This window comes from Rhopilema esculentum, chromosome 9 (genome assembly GCF_057945365.1).
Source record: "Rhopilema esculentum isolate cy_ngs chromosome 9, ASM5794536v1, whole genome shotgun sequence".
Classification (NCBI taxonomy): domain Eukaryota; kingdom Metazoa; phylum Cnidaria; class Scyphozoa; order Rhizostomeae; family Rhizostomatidae; genus Rhopilema; species Rhopilema esculentum.
Window position 1 is genome coordinate 8,952,501 of NC_142823.1, and position 20,265 is coordinate 8,972,765.

At 35.9% G+C, this 20,265-nt stretch overlaps 3 protein-coding genes across 5 annotated transcripts in view; 2 read left to right on the forward strand and 1 right to left on the reverse strand.

Moving 5' to 3' along the window:
• The window catches only part of LOC135688859 (GREB1-like protein), a 23,357-nt gene extending 19,241 nt beyond the window's left edge, over positions 1–4,116 (forward strand). For all 3 annotated transcript variants that reach the window (XM_065205894.2, XM_065205895.2, XM_065205897.2), the window contains exons 20-21: positions 305–450; positions 591–4,116. In XM_065205894.2, coding sequence (XP_065061966.2) covers positions 305–450; positions 591–1,521 — 1,077 coding nt within the window. In that variant the 3' untranslated portion in view covers positions 1,522–4,116. The remainder of the gene's footprint in view (positions 1–304; positions 451–590) is intronic.
• A 5,602-nt stretch (positions 4,117–9,718) lies between these two features.
• On the forward strand, positions 9,719–13,459 carry LOC135688844 (uncharacterized). The gene is made up of 4 exons (XM_065205876.2): positions 9,719–9,914; positions 10,129–10,356; positions 11,561–11,861; positions 12,200–13,459. The coding sequence occupies exons 1-4, from the start codon at positions 9,864–9,866 to the stop codon at positions 12,529–12,531; spliced, it is 912 nt and encodes a 303-aa protein (XP_065061948.2). The 5' UTR covers positions 9,719–9,863; the 3' UTR covers positions 12,532–13,459.
• LOC135688846 (eukaryotic translation elongation factor 1 epsilon-1) lies at positions 12,715–20,263 on the reverse strand. Its single transcript, XM_065205878.2, has 5 exons — positions 20,104–20,263; positions 15,700–15,915; positions 14,264–14,359; positions 14,052–14,111; positions 12,715–13,541 (listed from the first exon to the last, which is right to left on the reverse strand). The coding sequence occupies exons 1-5, from the start codon at positions 20,224–20,226 to the stop codon at positions 13,467–13,469; spliced, it is 570 nt and encodes a 189-aa protein (XP_065061950.2). The 5' UTR covers positions 20,227–20,263; the 3' UTR covers positions 12,715–13,466.
• Between the last annotated feature and the right edge of the window lie 2 nt (positions 20,264–20,265).

A 20,265-nucleotide genomic window follows, 5' to 3' on the forward strand; every position in this document is an offset into this window, starting at 1 on the left:
ATTGGTAATGTTCTTTATGTCCTTGGACTGTGAGAATTTTCTTGTAATTTTAGTGTCTCTAAGATCCCACTTGCTTAACCTGCAGAGTATAGCAGCGCCCACTGTGTACAGCTTCTTCTGTGATGCAAAGAGACATACAAAATGCTAAAGAATAGAATTTTAACTGTGATTTCTTTGCTCGCACCAAATATACCCAGATCACTCGAATTATATAGCATGTTAACCGATTAAAGACCGCTGGTGCCCTTTCCAACTTCCTTATTCCTCGTTGTACTAGAATTTCATTGAATTTTTTTATTTGCAGCATTTCGGGAGACAGAATTATGAATACGAAGTTAACCGACAGAACATTGAATCAAATTCTGATGAGGACATATGGCCATTGGTTTTAATGGTGGCTGATAATGTTGTTATGTGGCAACAGGCTGGGAAGAATAACCAGCCAGTCAAGTAAGATTTAAGTTGTTTTTACGACAAGTTCTTCTGTCATTTCCTGGAGTATTGTTTTTACTTGCAGTCGTATGAAATATATATGATATATACTCCTCCGTCTCGATTGTACTCAACTTAGCTGTTTTTATCTATTTCAGCGATAAAGAAGATGAGATTGATTCGATGGATCCGGATGCTTTATCACCTTCCGCTGATACCACTTCGCTTTTCGACATCATGAAGTTAGTGGAGGCGACCCCCCATGTGCTGCAGTACGGTATAATCGGCCTAAGGCCGTGGAGCTCGGCTCAATTCGATGTGCCCATGCATGGCTTTATTCGGACTTTTGTTCATTCCTGTGTCTTTATGAACATCAAGCAGACATACAATATTTGCTTCAAGAACTCAAAGTATATCGGTGAAAATATCGACTTTCAGCTCAGGCTAGTGGAAAACAACATTCTTACGTGTCGTTTTGAACATCTGAGCTTCATGTGCAAGGTGACAGCAAGGAGTGGTTGGAGGGTGCCATTCCGCTCACAAAAGTGGGAAAATATGAACGATAGTGAACCAATTACCGAACCCCCGTATTCCCACTTGGTTGCACCCCCTGATATAGAATACTTGAAAACGATAAATGCGCCTTCGCATCTTGTAATGCAGACATACTTGAGGATATGTGGGAACATGTTATTTCCAGCGTCAGTGGACCAGCCTGACTATCCTGTCTTGATAATAGGGGGTTATGTAGATCTTGGTGAAAAGATCACTATATGTGTTATCAATGGCAATGTAACTGGGGAACTGAATGAGGCGACGAAAAACCAATTGGAAAGGAAATACGGGGGTCTATTACTCTATGATTATCCGCAAAGTTTGGAAAAAGAATTTTTATCGAAATTCAAGTTTATAGATGACGCTAGGTTGTGCATTATATCGAATGACCGTTATAGGATGCGAGAAGAAATTAACCGTTTAGATTTGGAGGAGAACTGGCGTTTCAGATTCAGAGACGAGTACCAAACAGCGACATTAACAGAGGGTGACTCCAAGCCAGTTTTCTTTTTAACTGGTGTAATAGATCTCTGAACTGAACCTGTATTCACGTTTCAGGAAGGTTTGAATGCTGAAAAGTGTCGCTGCTTGCCCCAGGGACTCGAGGGAATCAGCGTGCGCTCTTGCAGTTCGGTTTAGGACGCGATCGGTTGATGCAGGGGGCCTAGGAATGAGCCATCTGAACGTTGTTATCAAGTTGCTTCTTCCAGTTGTCACATGAAGCCAGCGGCGGATTTATTGTCTTTTCTCGTCAACCGAATCTGCTGCAAGGTTAATATGACAGAATTTTTAGGGTGCTACATAGTGAAAGCTGGAATTAGCAGGTTTAACGCAAATTTAGCTGTTTGAGGAGTAGTAAGTAATGTATGCTTATTTATAGCGGCAGAAGGAACCAGTGAATTTTTAAATAAATATTAATTTAATGTCCTGTTTCTACGTACGGTTGAAATTGTTTTTTTTCCGTTACACGATTGTTGGTGCTCATTTAGGGCAGGGCTGTAGTGCTTTGACTGGAGAATGTTGTTCTCACCTTGTAGGCTTGGATTAGAGAAAACATGCTGGCTTATAGACTGAAAAAGTGAGAAACCAACCCCCCCCCCCCATCCGTCCCCTTTAAATATTTTTGTCTTGTTAAGAATGAAAATGTTTCGTGTTTTGAATGCAGAAGGGCTTTCACTAGCCAGAGATGGTAAATAACCTTGCTTGCAAATTGCAGCGATACATTGCCCAAAATTGCTCTCCTTTTTAGGGACCCCCATATTTTTATCGTCAGTGCTTGACCCGGCCTTCTTTAGCTCTAACCCTTTCATTGATTTGGTTGATATCTGTTCTTGGCATCTCCAGCATATGCTTATTCAATGCACTCTTGTTTTGACTATAAGTGAATTAGCAACGAGTCTCTTAGGGATACCAGGGCGGGAGATGCAAATCTCAGTCTGGAGATGAAAATAAGAAGTCGCTTTTGCTCTTGTGTGAATGTATTGCGTGAGTCTTTCTCAACCTACATGCACACGCACGCAAGCGCACACAAGATAGGCAGAGTCTTTCAAATCGATCGTTTGAGGTAAGGCTTGAGGTTGACAAGGGTTTCTTATCAGTCACGCGATTTCTTGTCCTTAAAGGATCATTTACAACATTTTCTTCGATGTATATAATTTGATACTTCGTGCAAAATAATTCTTGTTTATCAGATGCCGTATCGTGCGTTTTATTAATTTCAGATTCGTATTAGCGCGAATTTTCAGAGTGCTTCGTTAGTGCGTCTTTAATTTTGCATACCCCTGCTGCTTTCAGCTATAATGTTTCTTGTAAACATAAACACTTTAGAATAAGTGTAGGTTTCACAATATTTTCCTTAATTTTCGGTTTTTTGGACAATTTGCACGCACGTCTATTGTGAAGAATAGAATATGAAAACAATCCTGGAATAGCACAACAAGAATGAGTTAAAGTAATACAGCATTTAATTGACAACAGTGTAATAAAATGTAATTTCATGCAATTCTGAGAGGAGCAGAGCTAGGATGCGCAATGGTACTCTGAAAATTGAGAATTAGGATACTGAAAAATGTATCTTATATAGAAACGGAGAAGGCAAGCATCCGTATTCAAAACATTGCTGTAAATCCTCAAGTTAGTTTCTTGAGGGCTTATTAATTTAATTAAGAAGTTTTTTATCAGGGCTTGCGAAAATCTCCAAGTTGCCATACAAATAGTTCGTTTTGTAACTTTTTAAATATTTTTATTTTCATATCATTTGCAGTTTATCTTAATAACTCTTTCAACCCACAGTTTTATCAAAGGAAGAAGAGTATAGGAAATTGTGAAAAAACCTTGATATATTCATCAAAATCACGTTTAATTTAGCTTTTTTATCATTATCCCTTGAATTCATTATTAATTCATGGACTAAAATGTTATATTTTGAATTGTATCTCAATTAAGCCTTCATAAGGTCCTTTCGGAAGACAAAAATGTGCATGTTATGATGGGAGCTTATTCGAGGATAGGTCTTTTTAGCAATATTTACTTTAACAATATTTAACAATATAGTTTATAGGCAGTTGGCTGTTTGTAGCAAGCTCTCAGCTATTTGCTATCTGCCATCTGCTATCTGCTCGCAGCCTTTTGCTATCTGCGCGTCGCCCTTCTGCTGTCTGCGCGTCGCCCTTTGCTATCTGCTCGCCCCCTTCTGCTATCTGCTCGCCCCCTTCTGCTATCTGCTCGCTTCCTTCTGCTATCTGCACGCCCCCTCCTGCTATCTGCTCGCCCCCTTCTGCTATCTGCTCGCCCCCTTCTGCTATCTGCTCGCCATCCCTCTGCTATCTGCTCGCCCCCTTCTGCTACCTGCTCGCCCCCTTCTGCTATCTGCTCGCCATCCTTCTGCTATCTGCTCGCCAATCTTCTGCTATCTGCTCGCCCCCTTTTGCTATCTGCTCGCGGCCTTTATGCTATCTGGTCGCAGTTATTTGCTATCTGCTCTTTCTTTCTGTAAAACGTGTGATTTTATTTATACATTACAGATAATCATCGCGTAATTCTGTTACAATTTTCGTTTTAAACAGAGTAATTTAATAGCAGCTAATTTCTATATGCAGAAGACGCAAAAAGGTTAAACATGTGCACAAATTTTTTCTTAATTCTCGCTTCTTGGTGCAGAGCGTAGCTTTACAATGTTGGTAGAGAAGGGACGGCCAAGAAAATATTTGGCTTTTGAGAAGAGAACCCGCAGGTTTAGCCAGTAATGAGAAATAAGACGTTTCTCGATAATCATGTTTGATCGCAATGGGTACCATTCTCGAATCGTCGCGTCACGTGCTAAAATTGTATAGTTTCCAATTGGTGAAAAATGTTTACCTATCCCAACAATATTTTCAGCAAAACATCCTACATTGCCCATGCTGAAAACCTTTCGAAAGAATCGAACAGAAACCTACCGAGCTGAATTTTAAAACTGCTTTTGAGTTTAGCAAGAAATGATTATGAAGTTAAACCTAACCTAATGCCATTGGTGTACATGAACGGCGTCCATCCAATCACAGTAGTCCAATCCATTTCAAGCAATGCATATGTGAATCGTACGCGACACTATGAAACCCTTAGTTGAAAAGGTATATTCAAGGACCGAGATACCCAGGGGCCGAGGGAACTTTGCCCCCCCCCCCCCCTCCAAAAAAAAATCTTAAGTTGTATAAGTAAAATACTTTAATTTTGTAAAATTAGCTATCGTTACACTGATTTATCAGAAGTGGCCCCCCAAACAAAAAGTTGTATCTCGGTCTTTGGGTATATTCTCAACTCCAATTCAAGCTACAATGAATGCATTGTGGTGTAATTATAATGCTCTACATATGTGTAAAGGGGGGGAGTGAATAAATTCGAAATGAGAAGTGCAATGAAAAAAGATGAAACTACGAGAAAGGGAAAAAACTTAGTGTAGTGGATAAGAGCGATAAAAGTTTCAGCAGCCGATTGTTAAATGTAAGTTGATGTCAATAGTTATTACATTATTTGGTCTGTAAAATGAATCTGTTCACCAACCTTTCATTTTCTCAAACAATAGGTTTCACTGAGTATTTAAGTTTGTGGGAGTAAATGGAAATTTTCATGTGTAATATTTTCAATATAACCTGAATTTGCAAGTCAGGAGAACGAATGATTGTTAGCAATACTTTTGGACCATGTAAAAAAAAGGGAAAGTATTTGTAGTGGATGGGTATCATTGTTGTAAACGAACGCAAAGCATGTTGTAATGAAAGATGTAAATGTTTATCCCTCTTTAAGCCCTCTTATTCACGGCTTGAATGTATGTTCTTGACTTACGCCTTGATTATTTGATCCCTTTAAGCCTAGAATCATTATCAATAATTTCTCCTGAAAATGACTTTTCTGCCTTGGCTTCCATGAAAAGGCCAAATTTACGTCAATGTAATGTCATTCATATTGATACAAAGTTCACTTACTTCAAATCCAGGCCTTTCGTAAATGCAAAACCCTCCAGTGTTTGAATGACAGTTTTTTCATTTGTCTAAATTTGTTTTAGTCCTTTTTGGTCCCCTAATCTAAAAAGACAGCTAACAGCACTGACGGACCTCATCTTTGTCACAAAGCGTGAGTTCAGAGCCCTTCAGGTTCCTTATATTAATGTTTGCAATTTAATTTCTCACAGTCCCTAAAAATGCACTTGCAGCATTGGTTTTTTTTAAGGGTAAGTATGCCTCAACGGATTTTGGGGGTTTGGCTAAGGCCTTTTGCTCCGAATTCTTTCTGTGAAACTATTGATATAAACTCTGTTTCATCTTTTTTGTAAATTTACTTTTTTGTCTTAAAAATTTAGTCTTAAATTTTTACAAACCTATTTCTTACAAGAGCACTATCAATTTGGTCAAGTATTGAAATTCTAATGAAATTTTTGTTTTGAGTCTAAATATATTCTCCGATCCTGAATAAAACCACGCTTTTTGAAAACACAAGATATATCCTTTAATATTCTTAAAAACAGCATTTTTTTGAAAGGAAAGGAACGTGCAGTCGTGCACTCTCATTTTGGAAAAAAATTATAAGAAGCACGAGTCTCATAATTGGTCAAAGGTTAAGAAATTGCTTTCAAATGCAATTTTCAACAAAGTTGTAAAGCTTCTTTAAAAAATTCCACCTCAAAAGCCATCTAGGTTGAGTCTGGTACCCAGGGTACATCTAGAGGTGCTCTGTGGGTGAATTTTCAAAAACATGTCGCAAATAAAAGATAGCAAATAGGGCCTGAAACCATTGAACATAAAAGATAGTGATTGCACTGCTTACAGCCTAATAGTCTAAGAACAGTCTAGACACAACGTTTCGGAAGAATTAAGAATAGTCAGTCTAAGCTTCAACTTGCTGGCTGGAGCCCCCCAGTAATGTCATCCTGTGGTACAGTAGAAACCCGCATTAAAGAACCTAGGTTTTTTCTGGCAGCCTGAATAGGTTCTTAATTAACAGGCTGCTATTCTCAATTCCAGTCTAAAAGGTTCTTAAAGGTTCTTATATACGTATAGGCCTTGCACACATTAACAATGTTTTCCACCGCAAGAATTCTAATGGACACACTTAAACCAGCCTTTTTATGTTAAATTTCAACCAATCTTATGAATTTGTGTTGTTAGATTGTCCAATTAGAATGCAACATACCATATCCTGATTGACTCTAAAAACCTCTTTTTCTTACATATATATATAAGAACCTTTCCAAATTTCAACCTCTTTAGGGTTCTTGATTATGGGGTTTTAAAGGTTAAATTTCAGCCTCAATATTTTTATCAAAACAGGTTCTTTTATGCGGGTTTTTACTGTATATGTTGAATAAATGAAATGGATGGGAACCAGTGTCATTCCGACGCCACTAAACGTCATTACAACCTTATTTGTTTATTGTTTATAAATACAAATTGCCTATGATGTAAGCACGTAGGGCCTAGAGCACCGAGGTTTATTCGCCGTTTTGGTTTTCCTCAGTGTCCTGCATAAAGTCCCCAATACTACCATGGATGTAGTGGCGGGGGGGGGGGGGGTGCTTAGGGGGGTGGAGCCCTGCTTGTTAAGATATTCGAAATAAGAAGGGGGCTCAGGGTTCCCCCCCACATTGTCTGTGCTTGAATACAGAAAAATATCATGTAACGCAAAAACAGCGATACAACTGGCAAATTTAAACGCATTGCAAGTTTTATATGCATGAAAATGAACATAAAGTTTGAAATATTCAGTTATAAAATTCGTGAAAGACTTTTTACTGACTGCTTTTAGTTGCAGTTTTGTATAGACAGTTGATTTTTAATTTTTGTATTTACATTTGGGCTTAATTTCCTGAATCATCAATTATTTGGTCGCTATTATTTGTCTCTGTCTTGCCTACTCTTAATATCCGGTGCATTACACTCTTTTATATAAAAGCAAGATATTTTTTGTTGATACTAAATGTTCTTGTTTTTCTTGATAATTTCTAGCTCGGGTGATCTTATTATTGTTTTTTTTTTCAAAATTGATTTTTCTTTTTCTGCAAAGTACGAATACTTTCTAAGTCTGCTGAATAACAGTTTTGCATGACATTCTTAGAAGCATGGTTCATAAGCTGATAAAATCTGCTCTGTTTTGTAAGCACGAGAGAAAATGTATCAATTCAGATAAAATTCAACCAATGGGTCATAATTATTGAAAATAAAGCTTATAAATATTGGTTAGGATCTTCCATATCGACGTTGAAAATATTTTCGATGCATTTTATCACTTTCTATAAGTCCTCCCTCGGCCCTCCCATGGGTGCAATGGCGGACTGGCACTTTTAACCGGCCACAAATAACTGGAGGGGCCCAGGTGGGTGTGGTCTGAAAATAAGGGCGTGGTCAAGTGAGCATTTCACCATAATCGATCAATTTCTAAGCAACATAACATATGTAGCACTAATAGCAAAGTTGAGCTGTTGATTACAAATGGGCGCTGAGTACTCTAATTGAAATTTAACATTAAATCGTAAAAAATTCTGTCTGATTTGGATTTCAGTAATTTTGCACAAAAGACTTTCTCGAAGAAACAAAGTTCAAAAGTTATAAGAAAACTAACCTAAGATGCATAAAAGATAGTAAGTTTAAATTACAGAATATCTGAGGTAGGAGGAAGCCTTATATTTACTGAAATTTAAACTAAAGATGGCAGACCTAAAAATAGCAAACTAGAAAGGAAGGCACACTTCGATTTTTAGAAGTTGTGGCTCACATGCGGAATACATTGAACGTTTATTGGATTGTATAAATTTCTATCAAAAATTCAAAATGGAAAAACTTACTTAGCGACAAATAAAGCCAAAGCGAAACATTTCTATATACGAAAATTTGATATCTTAATCATGATATTATAGCTAAATCATAGCAAGAAGGTTCCCTTTAATTTTTGTGTAATCATCCGCTAAATTGGTTTGCTGTCTGTATTTTTTACAAAACTTTTAGGTTTATCATTTCGAAGACCGTTTCAATCGAATGCTACCAGAAGTTGCATTTCTTTAATTTGCATTCCAAGAAACCAGTAATCAGTCCTGTCCCCTTTTTGCATCAACTTTGCCTTCCTTTCTGAAAACCACTTGCGATGCGGAGTTTATTCGTCCATTATGTGCAATTTGGCTAATTCTTGCCATTTTATTGACATCTTTTTTATGCCAATTTTTATTCCATGAGGCAATACCTTACCCGTTCGTGTTTTATACTAAACAGTCCAGCGCAAGCAAAAAACTAGATTATTCAGTAAACGATGCAGCAACCTCCGTTGAAGAATCATTCACATCGCATTATCTAATGCTATTTTAAGTGAACTCTACAATTAATGCCGGGCAGATTAACTGAACCTGGGTCTATGTAAGATCAAAAATTTCAGAAAATTCCATCATATTAAAAATTCAATACCTCTATTAACCTCTCGTAACCAAAAAGGTCATTCTTTTTTAGCTTCGACCCAATCCATTTTATAACCACATGCTATGGCGTTTATCCAACCTCAGTTTTGATGTAATCCATGATATTTATTATTCGTAATGGGACAGCTTGAGGCCCCACATTTCTTAAATGGGGCCCTTTTTCTGCAAAAGTGGGACCCTTTTTGCCAGATTTGAAAGGGGGCCCAGTCCGCCACTGCCTGGGCGCGCAGCAAATGACCGGAAAAATATCAACCCTCGCCATGTTCAAATTGCTGCAAATTGCAAGATCACATTGCAAGAATGAATTAAATATTTCATAGAGCCCCCCCCCCCCCACCTTGTTAAACTTTTATGACTACATCCATGAATACTACTGTTTAGTTTCAAAGATTATATAAATTCTAACTTTTATTATTCTTTTAATTTATAATTATGTAATCTTGCCTCCCTTGGTTAATGTTGCGGAATTCATACAAATTTGAATTTGATCTTTCTTGGTGAATTCTTCACTTCTATTCCTGGTCTCTTTCTGGCGTTCAGTTGCCTTGTGACTTTTGACAGGTTTCTCTTGGCAACGAAGCCAGGATGTTGTCCATTGTCTGTTATCCAATCATCGTCAAGTATGGGTGCTTTAGTCAGACCAAAGTCCTTTATTGGGCACGTGTAGGTTGTGAATCATGTGAACAGACATATGGGCAGTTTAAGCTGATTGGTTCCGTCAAAATGAGTCCTCTTTGCTCATTGGTCAAACCCCGAATCCACCCCTTATGAACTACGTACTTTTGGTATGGCAGGTCTAGCCATCAAAACAAAATGGTATTGAGGAATTGGTTTGCTTTAGTAAAGGACGCTACCTCACGCACAGATTTATTCGATATTAAATCTTCAAAAACAGTTGTTAGAGTCCATAAAATTATTCGAATTGAACACTGAATCCACGATGGCTGGAATATTGCCTTCACCACCAAGTTCTCCTTGTGCTACATCAGAGGTAAGTCAGTTTCATGTTATGATGAAATTCGCCTTTATGAAAGTTGCATATCTCCCCTTCCTTCAATGAAAAAAAACTTTTTGATAACGGGAAATTTCACAAATTTTGGGGTCTGTGAATGTCCAAGATGTTATGTTTTTGCATTAAATTGTGGACGTTGTACATTTCTTTGCCAAGTCTTAGCAGATATGAGATCGACTTATCTATTTTTCAGGATGATCTCGTGAGAAATCTAAAAGCAGGATCTGTTAAGCTCTCTACTGCTGGTGATTTAGAGGCAGTAGAATCTCTATTAGCAATGAGCAAATGGTCACCTCCAAGTCCACCCCAGTCCGAAAGTAGAACTCGTTTTGATGAATACGAGCTCAGTTCAACTGAAGATGATGTGGAATCTACCAAATATGAACATTTATACGAAGATTTCTCTCAAAATCAGAGAACGGTAAGTTTTGGACCTAATTGAGTGAATAAAGTTGTTATTGGATGATATTTCGATGCTGAATTGAAAATAATTTGATACTGGGATGAAAATACCCTCTAAGATGCTCATTCAATTGTAAGCCTTACACTGAAGTGAATTCTTTCCTCTCATTTTTCTTCATAAAATTTATTTAGTGGTGTCATATTGCACCAATGTCGCCCGCCACACTTCCATGCTGGTTTGTTTCACCCCGTTATGTCCCTTATCTACCAAGAAATATTCACTAATTTGCACTAATTCTGAGGTTATACAGTTTATTTGGTAGAGTGCACTTGTAGGGTTTGTTAAACGCTCCCTTCCATTAAATTGTTTAAGTAACTCAGCAAACATTGCAAGGGCCTGTACGTGAGGTAGATCATTTTCATGTGTAAATTGATTCCGTGCCATGTTTCATGTGACTTTTCCTTCACCCAACCAGTCAGCTGACACTTGCCATTCCCCGTGGCCTTCATTTGGCCAACACAAAAGAGGCCAAAGGTGTGGGCAGGAAGTGATATCGTTTTAAAATACTTGATCACATGAGAATCTTTTGTATACCGGGTTTTACTGCAAAGCGATTCATCGAAAAAGTTAACCTGAACAACAGTGGAAAGACGTTTTACTTTTTTAAACAATGGCAGACTGTAAAGATTTTGTTTACTCGCTGCATGACCATAACTTTGTAAGGAATATTTTAGGGAGTTGCTGATTCATCAGTTCTGGAGTAGACAATGAGCTTCTGGCTTTTCCCTTTAAATCTGATACACCCTTTTAATAAGAACCCGTAAATTTAAGTCAAGGCTGACTGTTCCTAATTTTTTCGAAAATCTGAGGCTTGGATTGAATTTCGAAATTGGATTGTTCTTGTTTTGTTCTTAAATTAAGAGGGTTTAAGCAGTACCATTGCTAGCTTTTTCGCCCTAGGAAGGTGTTCAGGCCTCATTTGCCAACAAAGTAATTGAGACAACCCTCATTTGCTGCCAAATTTGAAAGCACCCACACATGGCTATATAAAAATCCTCGTTTTTGAGACAAAACATTGTTCAAAATTGCATTATGGAGTATTAGCTCAGCCTCAGGTTATGCTTAACAACAGTGTAGATCTCTTCCTTTTCCCATAAATGAATGAATTACAAATTTTCTCTTGTAATCATTATTTTTAAACAGAATATTTTTGAATTCTTAGACCCTGGATAGCAATTTTTCGAACCGAGTGCAGTTTCAAGGCATCACCAACCAAATGCCAATCACCCAGGCATCAATACATAAGCACAAAGGTGCACCAACAGCAATTGTTATACTGTGCCCAGTTCCACAAGCAAGTACCAAAACATTCGGCAAAAGCAGTCAGAACAGTTATGCAAACTCTAACGACAAAGTATCTTCAAGCAGTGATCGCCAGAGAAATCATATATGTACCTATGAAAACTGTGGAAAATCATATCTCAAAAGTTCCCATCTTAAAGCTCATATTCGCACTCATACAGGTAAGATTCAATTTTAATTTTTTCTGTTTTGAGCATGGATGTGTAGGGATTGTTTATTTTCAGTATGGTTAAGTAGATTTGCACCTAGATAATTATTTTTATAATAGATATAAAGGTCAAAATGTCCCTTGATCTACCATAACATAATTCACAACTTACACTAATAATAAAATGATACTTATTTGAAAGGTGTGGTTTTTTCTGTGATTATGTATTTATACTGAATAGATGAAATTTTTTATGGCCATTAAGAGTTAAACTTTTATGCACAAGTTCAGTAACTTTGAGAAATTAAATAACTTTAAAACCTAAGAAAAACAATTATTTTGTACCTCAAGGTGAAAAGCCATTTAGCTGTGATTGGGAAAAGTGTGAAAGATCATTTGCACGATCAGATGAACTAGCAAGACACAGAAGAACACATACGGGTGAAAAAAGATTTGGTTGTCCGTTATGTGGTAGGAGGTTTATGCGTTCAGATCATCTGACCAAACATGCAAAAAGGCATCTTGCTACAAAGAAAATACCTGGCTGGCAACAGGAACTGAATAAGTTAAATGAATTTGCAGCTTCAATGACATTTCAGTACCCAACACATATTGAAAAAACTCAAATCAGTCCTTCAGAAAAAAGAACTCTTAAGGTTATAAAGCCAGGGAAATGTTTTTAAAGGCAACACAGAGAATATATCAGTTAAATGATTGGCTGGAGAGTTCAAATAGAAATTAACTGCAGTGCAGTTGAAGGGAAGTTGTCGAAGCTGACTAGGACATTAGCAAGATATTCAAGGGCCAAAAGAAATTAAATTTCATGTATCAAGTTTTGGAGAAAGCTGTGTATCCAGACAAGGATGTTTACATGCATTGTTTATCAATGGAACTTTATGGCATACAAAGTCTCATACACTGTGGAACACGTTAAGACTATTGTTTGCTACAATAGGTAAAGCAGATCTAAGCTTTTCAATGCATCACATTTTTTAATAAGTATAAAAGACATTAAAGTAATCAAGGTATTTCTATATACTTGTAGTTGTAGACATAGGCAAAATTTTACTTGTAGACTAATTTATTACTCGTTGTAATAATGTATTTTGTTTTATCTGAATGTATAAATGTAAAATTATTTGATTTTATTTCAAAATTCTGATTTACTAGCAAGTTTATAATATATTGCTGAAAAGGTCAAAAAATGTAAATATTTAGAAATACCTTGAAATAATTTAAATTTCAGCTTGATCTTATATTGGTATTTTAAATTAACCCATATGACTTTTTTTTATCAAAAACATGCAATCCCTGATTTCTTTCCAAGTTTACTTTTTTTTATGTCTTTCGTAATTTTAATAGGGAAATTTTGCATGAAAAATTTGAAATCACAACCATGCCTAACCCTAACATTTTTTAACTTAGAATCCCTGCATTTTAAAAATCTACTGGCAGAAATAAAGTAGTGCTGTCCGTATTGAAGAAGGACAAGAAAGTTGTAACATGTTTCTTGTTAATAAAATCTTAATTTTGATGTCTGATAAAAGTGTTCATTATAAAGACAATTTAATTGAAACTGTCTTTTGGCAGAAAAATATTTTTGAGGTTTCATCTATGTTTATTTGCTGTACAACTCTGTTCTGTGGAAAGGCACATGGGAAAACTTTTGTCCTGCCTTGAGTGTATGCTGCACCTAAAAAGAGAGAAAAATAAATTATACTGAGGAATGTGAAAAAAGTTAGCAGTTATCATATTCAAAAACTTTTTCAAATATCTTATTCATATTCATCATCAAGATCATTTTCACAATTATGTTAAGTCTAAAATGTTTTAAGTGTGATTCTTTCTTAAGTTCCTTTTTTCTGAAATCAAAATTACAAAACAAATGACTTTAGAGTACATGATTTGCTTAAGTTGAAGTTCATAGAAAAACTATTCCAGTAAATGGACCGACATGCAAAAGATATGGCTATCTAATTTAGACAAATACCATGGCTGAGCTTTTGTCCCTCAACAAATAAACAATTGCCTACATGGTTTGGTGCTTTTTAAAGTGCAAATTGTAGCTTTTTGGCACATTCCTCTAATGATGCCTTCAACTTGTAGATCCAGTATAGTCTAACTACAAATGTATTGAAAGAAGCATAAAAATCCCAACTTTGATAGCAGGTAAAGATTTGCAGAGTTCAAGTCAATTTATTACGTTTTTAAACCACCGTGAAACGTGTATAAGTCTCTCCTTTTCCAGAAATGACTGTGTAATCTGTCGAAAGTAAAAGAAAGTTAAAAATGATTAAATTTGTCAAACCACAGAAAGTACAATGACAATTGTTAAGAAAGAACAGTTCATTAGTTTGTTTTGCAACTAATAAAGGCAAACCACAGAGTGACATCGGTTTTGTAAATTGGCCTTACCATGTAAGGATGTATTGCTTGAAAGATGAAGAGGTCCGCCAAAGAAATATGATTCCCTACGGCAAAGGTTTGGCTACAGAAATGGTCATTGAGTTCCTAGGAAAAAAAATTATTTAATGATAAGTGTTCAAATTCTGAAAATGAAAGAGTAAGGTACAAGTTTTTGATAGTTTGCAAGAATTAGTTTAAAAGTCATTTCCCAAAGAGCCGTTGCTCAGATTAAAAACTACAATCCCAGAAAAAATAGTTGAAACTTTTCAAGGAAAGTTGATATTTTCTCTTTCCTCTGGAAAATAATCCCCCCTCCCCCTTTTTCAAGTAAAAATGATAGAACTACAAATCAAGCATTGATTTGGGGGGGGGGGGGGAGGACGGGGATTAGAATTTACAGGGGAAAGGTAAAGAGAATATTGAAAAAATTGCATTTTGTCACAACAATTTTGTCCGGGATTGTAGAATAAAACCCCATGACTGAACATAAACACCAGAACCACCAGTATCATCATAAAATCCACATTCATCATCGCAATCACTCTCACAATAATGTGAAGTATTGACAAAGCTGTGTTCACTTTCGCGCCTGCATATAATAGATCATCCCACTTTCCTTTTTTATGCTGCTCCTTGGATAGGTATTGTCCGACAGCTTTACTTGACCACAAAAATTAACTGTCAGTTTTGCATACAGATTTTAAATCACCTAACCAGGCTTTTAAAAAGTATTACATTAATCCACTGTATGCAAAATTGAAGCATCTACCATGTATATTTATCCATATTGACCAGAAAGTTTTTTCAGAAAAATTATCTTTATATTGTGTTTTCAGTCACTGGTTTCTTGGGCCAAGGATTTTATGGGATCCTGTGTGCTGTATAACAAATTATATCTAGGTAACTTGGTACCTTCAATATGTTAATAGGCCATAATTAAAAACACACATAGACAACATGGTGTATTTTTAATTTTTAATCATGGTGTTTATAAACACATTTAAGATACCAAGTTACCTAAATATAACTTTTCTTTACATTAGATATGTGATGGAATAATAGAAAATATTCAGCACTGTTTATATCTTAACTTTTTATGTCATTCTTTGTTTTAAATTGATGTTCTTTTTAAGCAGTTCTATTTATATGTTTTAAAATTGCTTTTAAAAAGGAGCATCTTGTAACATACTGGAGATTTTTGTCTGTCACTCTTTGGAGTAGAAAACGTCTGAAAACTTAAAGTTATGGAACATGAATATACCTACAGTATTTGTAGATTAAAATAGGCCAATCAGAAAAATGATCACATAACTGTTAACATTGTCCAATCTGTGCCGCTGGCCTATTAAAAATATTACCAACACAGTGCAAAGATGAAAATCTACAGAATTTTAAACAGAATCATCCTACTTATGAAAAGGCAGTCTTGTAATGCTCCCACTCACCTTTGCTCTGTGCTGCATTTCTTGCGAATCATTTAGTGATGGTTTGAGATGAGTTTCACAATAAAGGAGCCATTGCTGAATTTGTGAGTTTTCAAGCACATTTGAAACATTCAAAACTTTTGCCTCGGGTGATAAGTTGGCAGCAAATTTGACAAGTTGTCTAGCAACAGTAAAAATCCCTGATACTACAGCTTCTCCTTGTTGAAATGCTGGACCCTGAAAAGAAATGTACTTTAATCTGTATCCAATGAAACTTACCAAAATGCTGCCAAAAATTAATTACAAACGAGATTCTTATCTCCTGTGGTTTGTCAAAATATGCTTTGATCATTAGAAAGGATAGGATGTAACTGTTGGAGGGATAGATTATGACAAACGGGATATTGTTCTTCAGAAATAACATATTTCTATAATTGTTGGGGGCACCTGCCTCCTAAAAACAATAGTAGTTACAGGCCTGTATAGATTTTATCTTCTTTACCACTTTATCAATGCAATCTTTTAAGAAAATAGTACTTTATAGATGATGAACAGTATTTGGGTCTCAACTGTACTGCTGAAGTGATGATTCATTAATTGTAATTGGAAAGAAGCAAGTCCTCTGGCCAAAATGGATATGATATTATGTAAAAACCCACTATTAAGATGCACTTTGTCCACATTTTTCTCTGATATGTGGTAACCTAGGTGCAGAGTAAATCTTTTTAAGGGCACATGATGACTGGATGACTGACATACCAATAAGACACACCTTTGTCACCCCTAGACCTCAAAATGTCACACCCTCTACCAGGACACTGCAGTCAGGTAAAGATGGGTAACATAAAGAAAGAGGGGAAAGAATTTGCAAGAAATATAAATTTACATAGTTCTATAATAGAAGAAGATGCTAAGAAACTAGAAAAATTAAAAAAAAGTGGAAAATAAACAAAAAAACAAGAGAGTTAGAAACAAGCCATCATTACATCAAAATCATTAAATATTTTCAAAAACAAGATCGACAAGTCATATAACAACAGCAAATGTTATACGGAATTTCCTATACAACCTGTATTTGCCTAATGTAGTACAGTTTAATCCATTGCATTGAGTTTAAACCAGAATGGAGACTCTCCTAAATGTGCATCATCTTTCAATGTTATTTTAACCACTATACCTAAAAGTTTTTACAATCCTTTCTGGCTTTCTACCAAATTTTATGCCAACCGTATAACTATAGGTGTGTGTCATGTATGCAATCAATTTAAATACATAAGGACACTTTTTATGAAACTCTAAAAACTCTTTTAATATTGTCTAAATAACTTTACATATTTTTCTTTTAGCTGTGACATCCAGGGTGGAAAGTAAGTAATATGTTCAAACTGATTGTGCGCAGATCGAAACTCATGGGCACTTACTCCAATATAATGGGCTGATTTCCCCTTAATCAAAGTGCCAATCATGCTTCCCAAATTTGTCAAAGTATTAGCTTTCCATCCACTCTGGCTGTCACCCCTGTCAGAATCTCATTTTAGAAAGAAGACAGTATTTGGTAGATGTAGAAGGTACAAAGAGAGTATGATAAAAAATAACAAGTGAATACAGCTAGGGATATAAGCATTTTGTCTCCCAAATGGCAGATTTCTCCCGTTTGCGAGAAATGTCTCCTGTTTGGGAGAATTCAAATCTTTGGCAGCTCAAATTTTGTCTCCTGATTGGGAGAATTTTCCCTTTAAATGGATATTTTATGACCAAGAAGGCTCAGGCGATTTTTTTCTGATCAAAAATTTAAATTCTGCATGTGTTTATCAAAAAATGGGGGTTTATAAAAAAAATGTATGTCACTGTTGGAAATCTTGAGCTATTGGAGAGTTTTTGATGACATAATTTGTGAGATGTAGTTATTGTTCAAGCTTTCTCTTTGGTGGCAGTACCACTAAGTCAGAGAAAACTACTAACTTACAGTTTAATGTATGTGTGTATTTGTATATCTATGCATGTAGAATATTCTTAAATAATGTGAATCACAAGCAAAGTTATGAAAACATGTTTTCATTTTCAGTTTAATAAAGTTTCAAATAATATATATACTGTCGATGAGGTAATCTCTACATTTAAAGAAACAATGCTTCCACATTGTTGCAATGAAATAAAAAAGGTGTTCAAAATTTTTGATCAATACATTATTTATTTTTTTCATTTTTAAATGCTCCGAGTCTCTGAAGCTTTCTTTAACAGCTTTGAGAGATATGGAAGGACAGCTCTCTTATAAAATGCTGAAAATGAAGAGTGGGCCTATAGAGCAACAGCCAGTTGAGTTTTATGAAAAGGGCCTTGCTGTGAGTTCTTCAAAATTAGTCATCCTAATCCAAGAGTCCGAAAGGGATCAGAAAGCTGGTAAAATGATGGTGACTGGGGGAGGGTGTGTCGAAAATCCATAAATTTTAGCTGATGTAATTTTTATATAATCCCTAAAAATATCTCCAAGGTAAAGTAAAACATTAGATTACCAAAATATTGACTTAACCTGAACCTTTAATTTCCTAGAACAATACCTTTAACAATAGAGTATGATGTCATTGCAAATTGCAATTGCAAATTCTGAACAATTTTCAACAGTGACCTACATTTTATTCATGTATATTTAAGTATTTGATGGTGTAGATTTCAAAAATGAGGTTTAAAATTCCCGCCAGAAGCTCCTTCATGCATTTTTGTCCAAAAAGCAATACTTTCTCCCGATTGGGAGAACAAGTGGGTATGATTTTATCTCCAGATCAGGAGGCATTTTAATAAGACCCCGCTTACATGATTTGGGTACCACACTGGCATGAAATGACACTGGCATCTTTCCTTTTTAGGCCATCCATTTACAATCTGTTGGGTGGAAAAACGCAAATGTTGGGTGGAGCCCTTGGTTATCAAACTAAGGCAATGTTTTCAACCACTTTGTTACCACACACTAGCATGCCTTGAGGTATTGTCTAGTGTGCCATGGAAAATTCTCCAATTTTACTTAATTGGTCTAAAAAATTGAAAAAATTTATTGGCAAATAATGTGCTGTAGAAAAAAAGGCTGAAAAACACTGAATCAATGTGCCCTAAACTGTGTTACACTATTGGCTGTGATATAGGAATGCAAGCGTGAATGCTAAGAATTCAACAGAAATCGTCATAAAGCTCCTTCTATCAAATAGATTATGAGTTTCTCACCTCCTAGAAATGTAACACAAACCGTTCGATTATCACAAGAATAGGCAGGTAAGCAAAAAAGTGTGTGAATTGCTGAAAATGATGCAAATCATGTTCACAAAAAGATATCGATAAAATAGTAGATATATTTATTTGATGCCTTGTAAGAGATTCGCTTTTTTTAATGAAAATTTGTGAAATGCTTAAATGCTTATTCTGAAAATGCTTATTATTTAACATTATTTTAATGACATTAGATTTTAATCATTTTTTGACTGCTATTAGAAGCTCACATGTGTTAGAGTATACTCCGTATTTGGGCGTTATTATTTTTCAGGCAAAAAAATTTCAGCCCCCCCCCCCCCCCCCCTACCTTAACTCACCTCCTACGCCTATGCCGATGTGGAAACGACATCATGTAAACGGGTCATACTGGCATGGTACCGATGTCATTTCATGCCACTTTCAGCATGAGGCTATTAAGTATCAAAAGTGAGTTTATTTTTCATTTAGAAAAGTGCGCCAATTGATAGAAAACAGCAAACAAGTTGGCCATCTCTTGTGGTCAAATCAAAATTATTGCTGCTCTCGCATGAATTAACTTACCACTCATGTTGTAAACAATTGCTCACTATAAAAGGTGTTCAAATGAATTGGTTACTCAACAATTTGCAACAAAAAGGACAGAAAGCTAATTAAAATCGAAAACCTAAGCGATTCTGAAGATAATGGAAGAGATTTTGGACAATGCCGTAGGGTCTGTTTTATTATCTCGTATCCTTCTTCCTTTTTCGTTATGCTTCACATTTAATTTCACATTATATTGCAGTTCTTTGTTTACACGCCTTTTTGGAATGTGCAAGCACACTATTGGACAAGCGTACAATAGGGCAATGATTAACATATCGGCTATTGTTTTTCTTAAGTGATATTATATATCATACCGGTATAGTGTAAACAGGGCGAACGAAAACTAAGGATTTACCCATACCGGCATGGTTTCATGCCGGCGTCAAATCATACCGGCATGGTACCGACATAAGTGTAAACGGAGTCTAAAACTTAACCGATCACCGATCAAATCATTAACCGATCAGGAAAAATATCGTTTATTTCTCTCGATCGGGAAACAAATGCTTATATCCCTAGACCCTAGCTGACATATGACATGGTGGATCGAAAACATTTAGTAGGGTCGTGTGTTTAGAGAAAATAAAACTCCGTGATTACCGATACTCCTAGGCTTCCATGCCTTTTCTTTTTGCTAATTTCAATCGATTTTGGAGGTAGATGGAGAAATCCAAGCAGAAGATCTAGATCGTGACTGTTGTTCAGGAACAGTGTCGCGGCCATTTTGCAAGTGGTTGATTTAGATGAAGATGAGGCAACTGG

Bases quoted from the DNA above. Each gene is read 5' to 3' on its own strand.
- LOC135688844 (XM_065205876.2), top strand. From the start codon at position 9,864: ATGGCTGGAATATTGCCTTCACCACCAAGTTCTCCTTGTGCTACATCA. The intron at 10,357-11,560 runs GTAAGTTTTGGA...TTGAATTCTTAG, and splicing joins TCTCTCAAAATCAGAGAACG to ACCCTGGATAGCAATTTTTC. The intron at 11,862-12,199 runs GTAAGATTCAAT...TTGTACCTCAAG, and splicing joins TCATATTCGCACTCATACAG to GTGAAAAGCCATTTAGCTGT.
- LOC135688846 (XM_065205878.2), bottom strand. From the start codon at position 20,226: ATGGCCGCGACACTGTTCCTGAACAACAGTCACGATCTAGATCTTCTG. The intron at 14,112-14,263 runs GTAAGGCCAATT...TACTTTCGACAG, and splicing joins AAGCAATACATCCTTACATG to ATTACACAGTCATTTCTGGA. The intron at 13,542-14,051 runs GTAATAAATTGA...CTCTCTTTTTAG, and splicing joins TTTCACGGTGGTTTAAAAAC to GTGCAGCATACACTCAAGGC.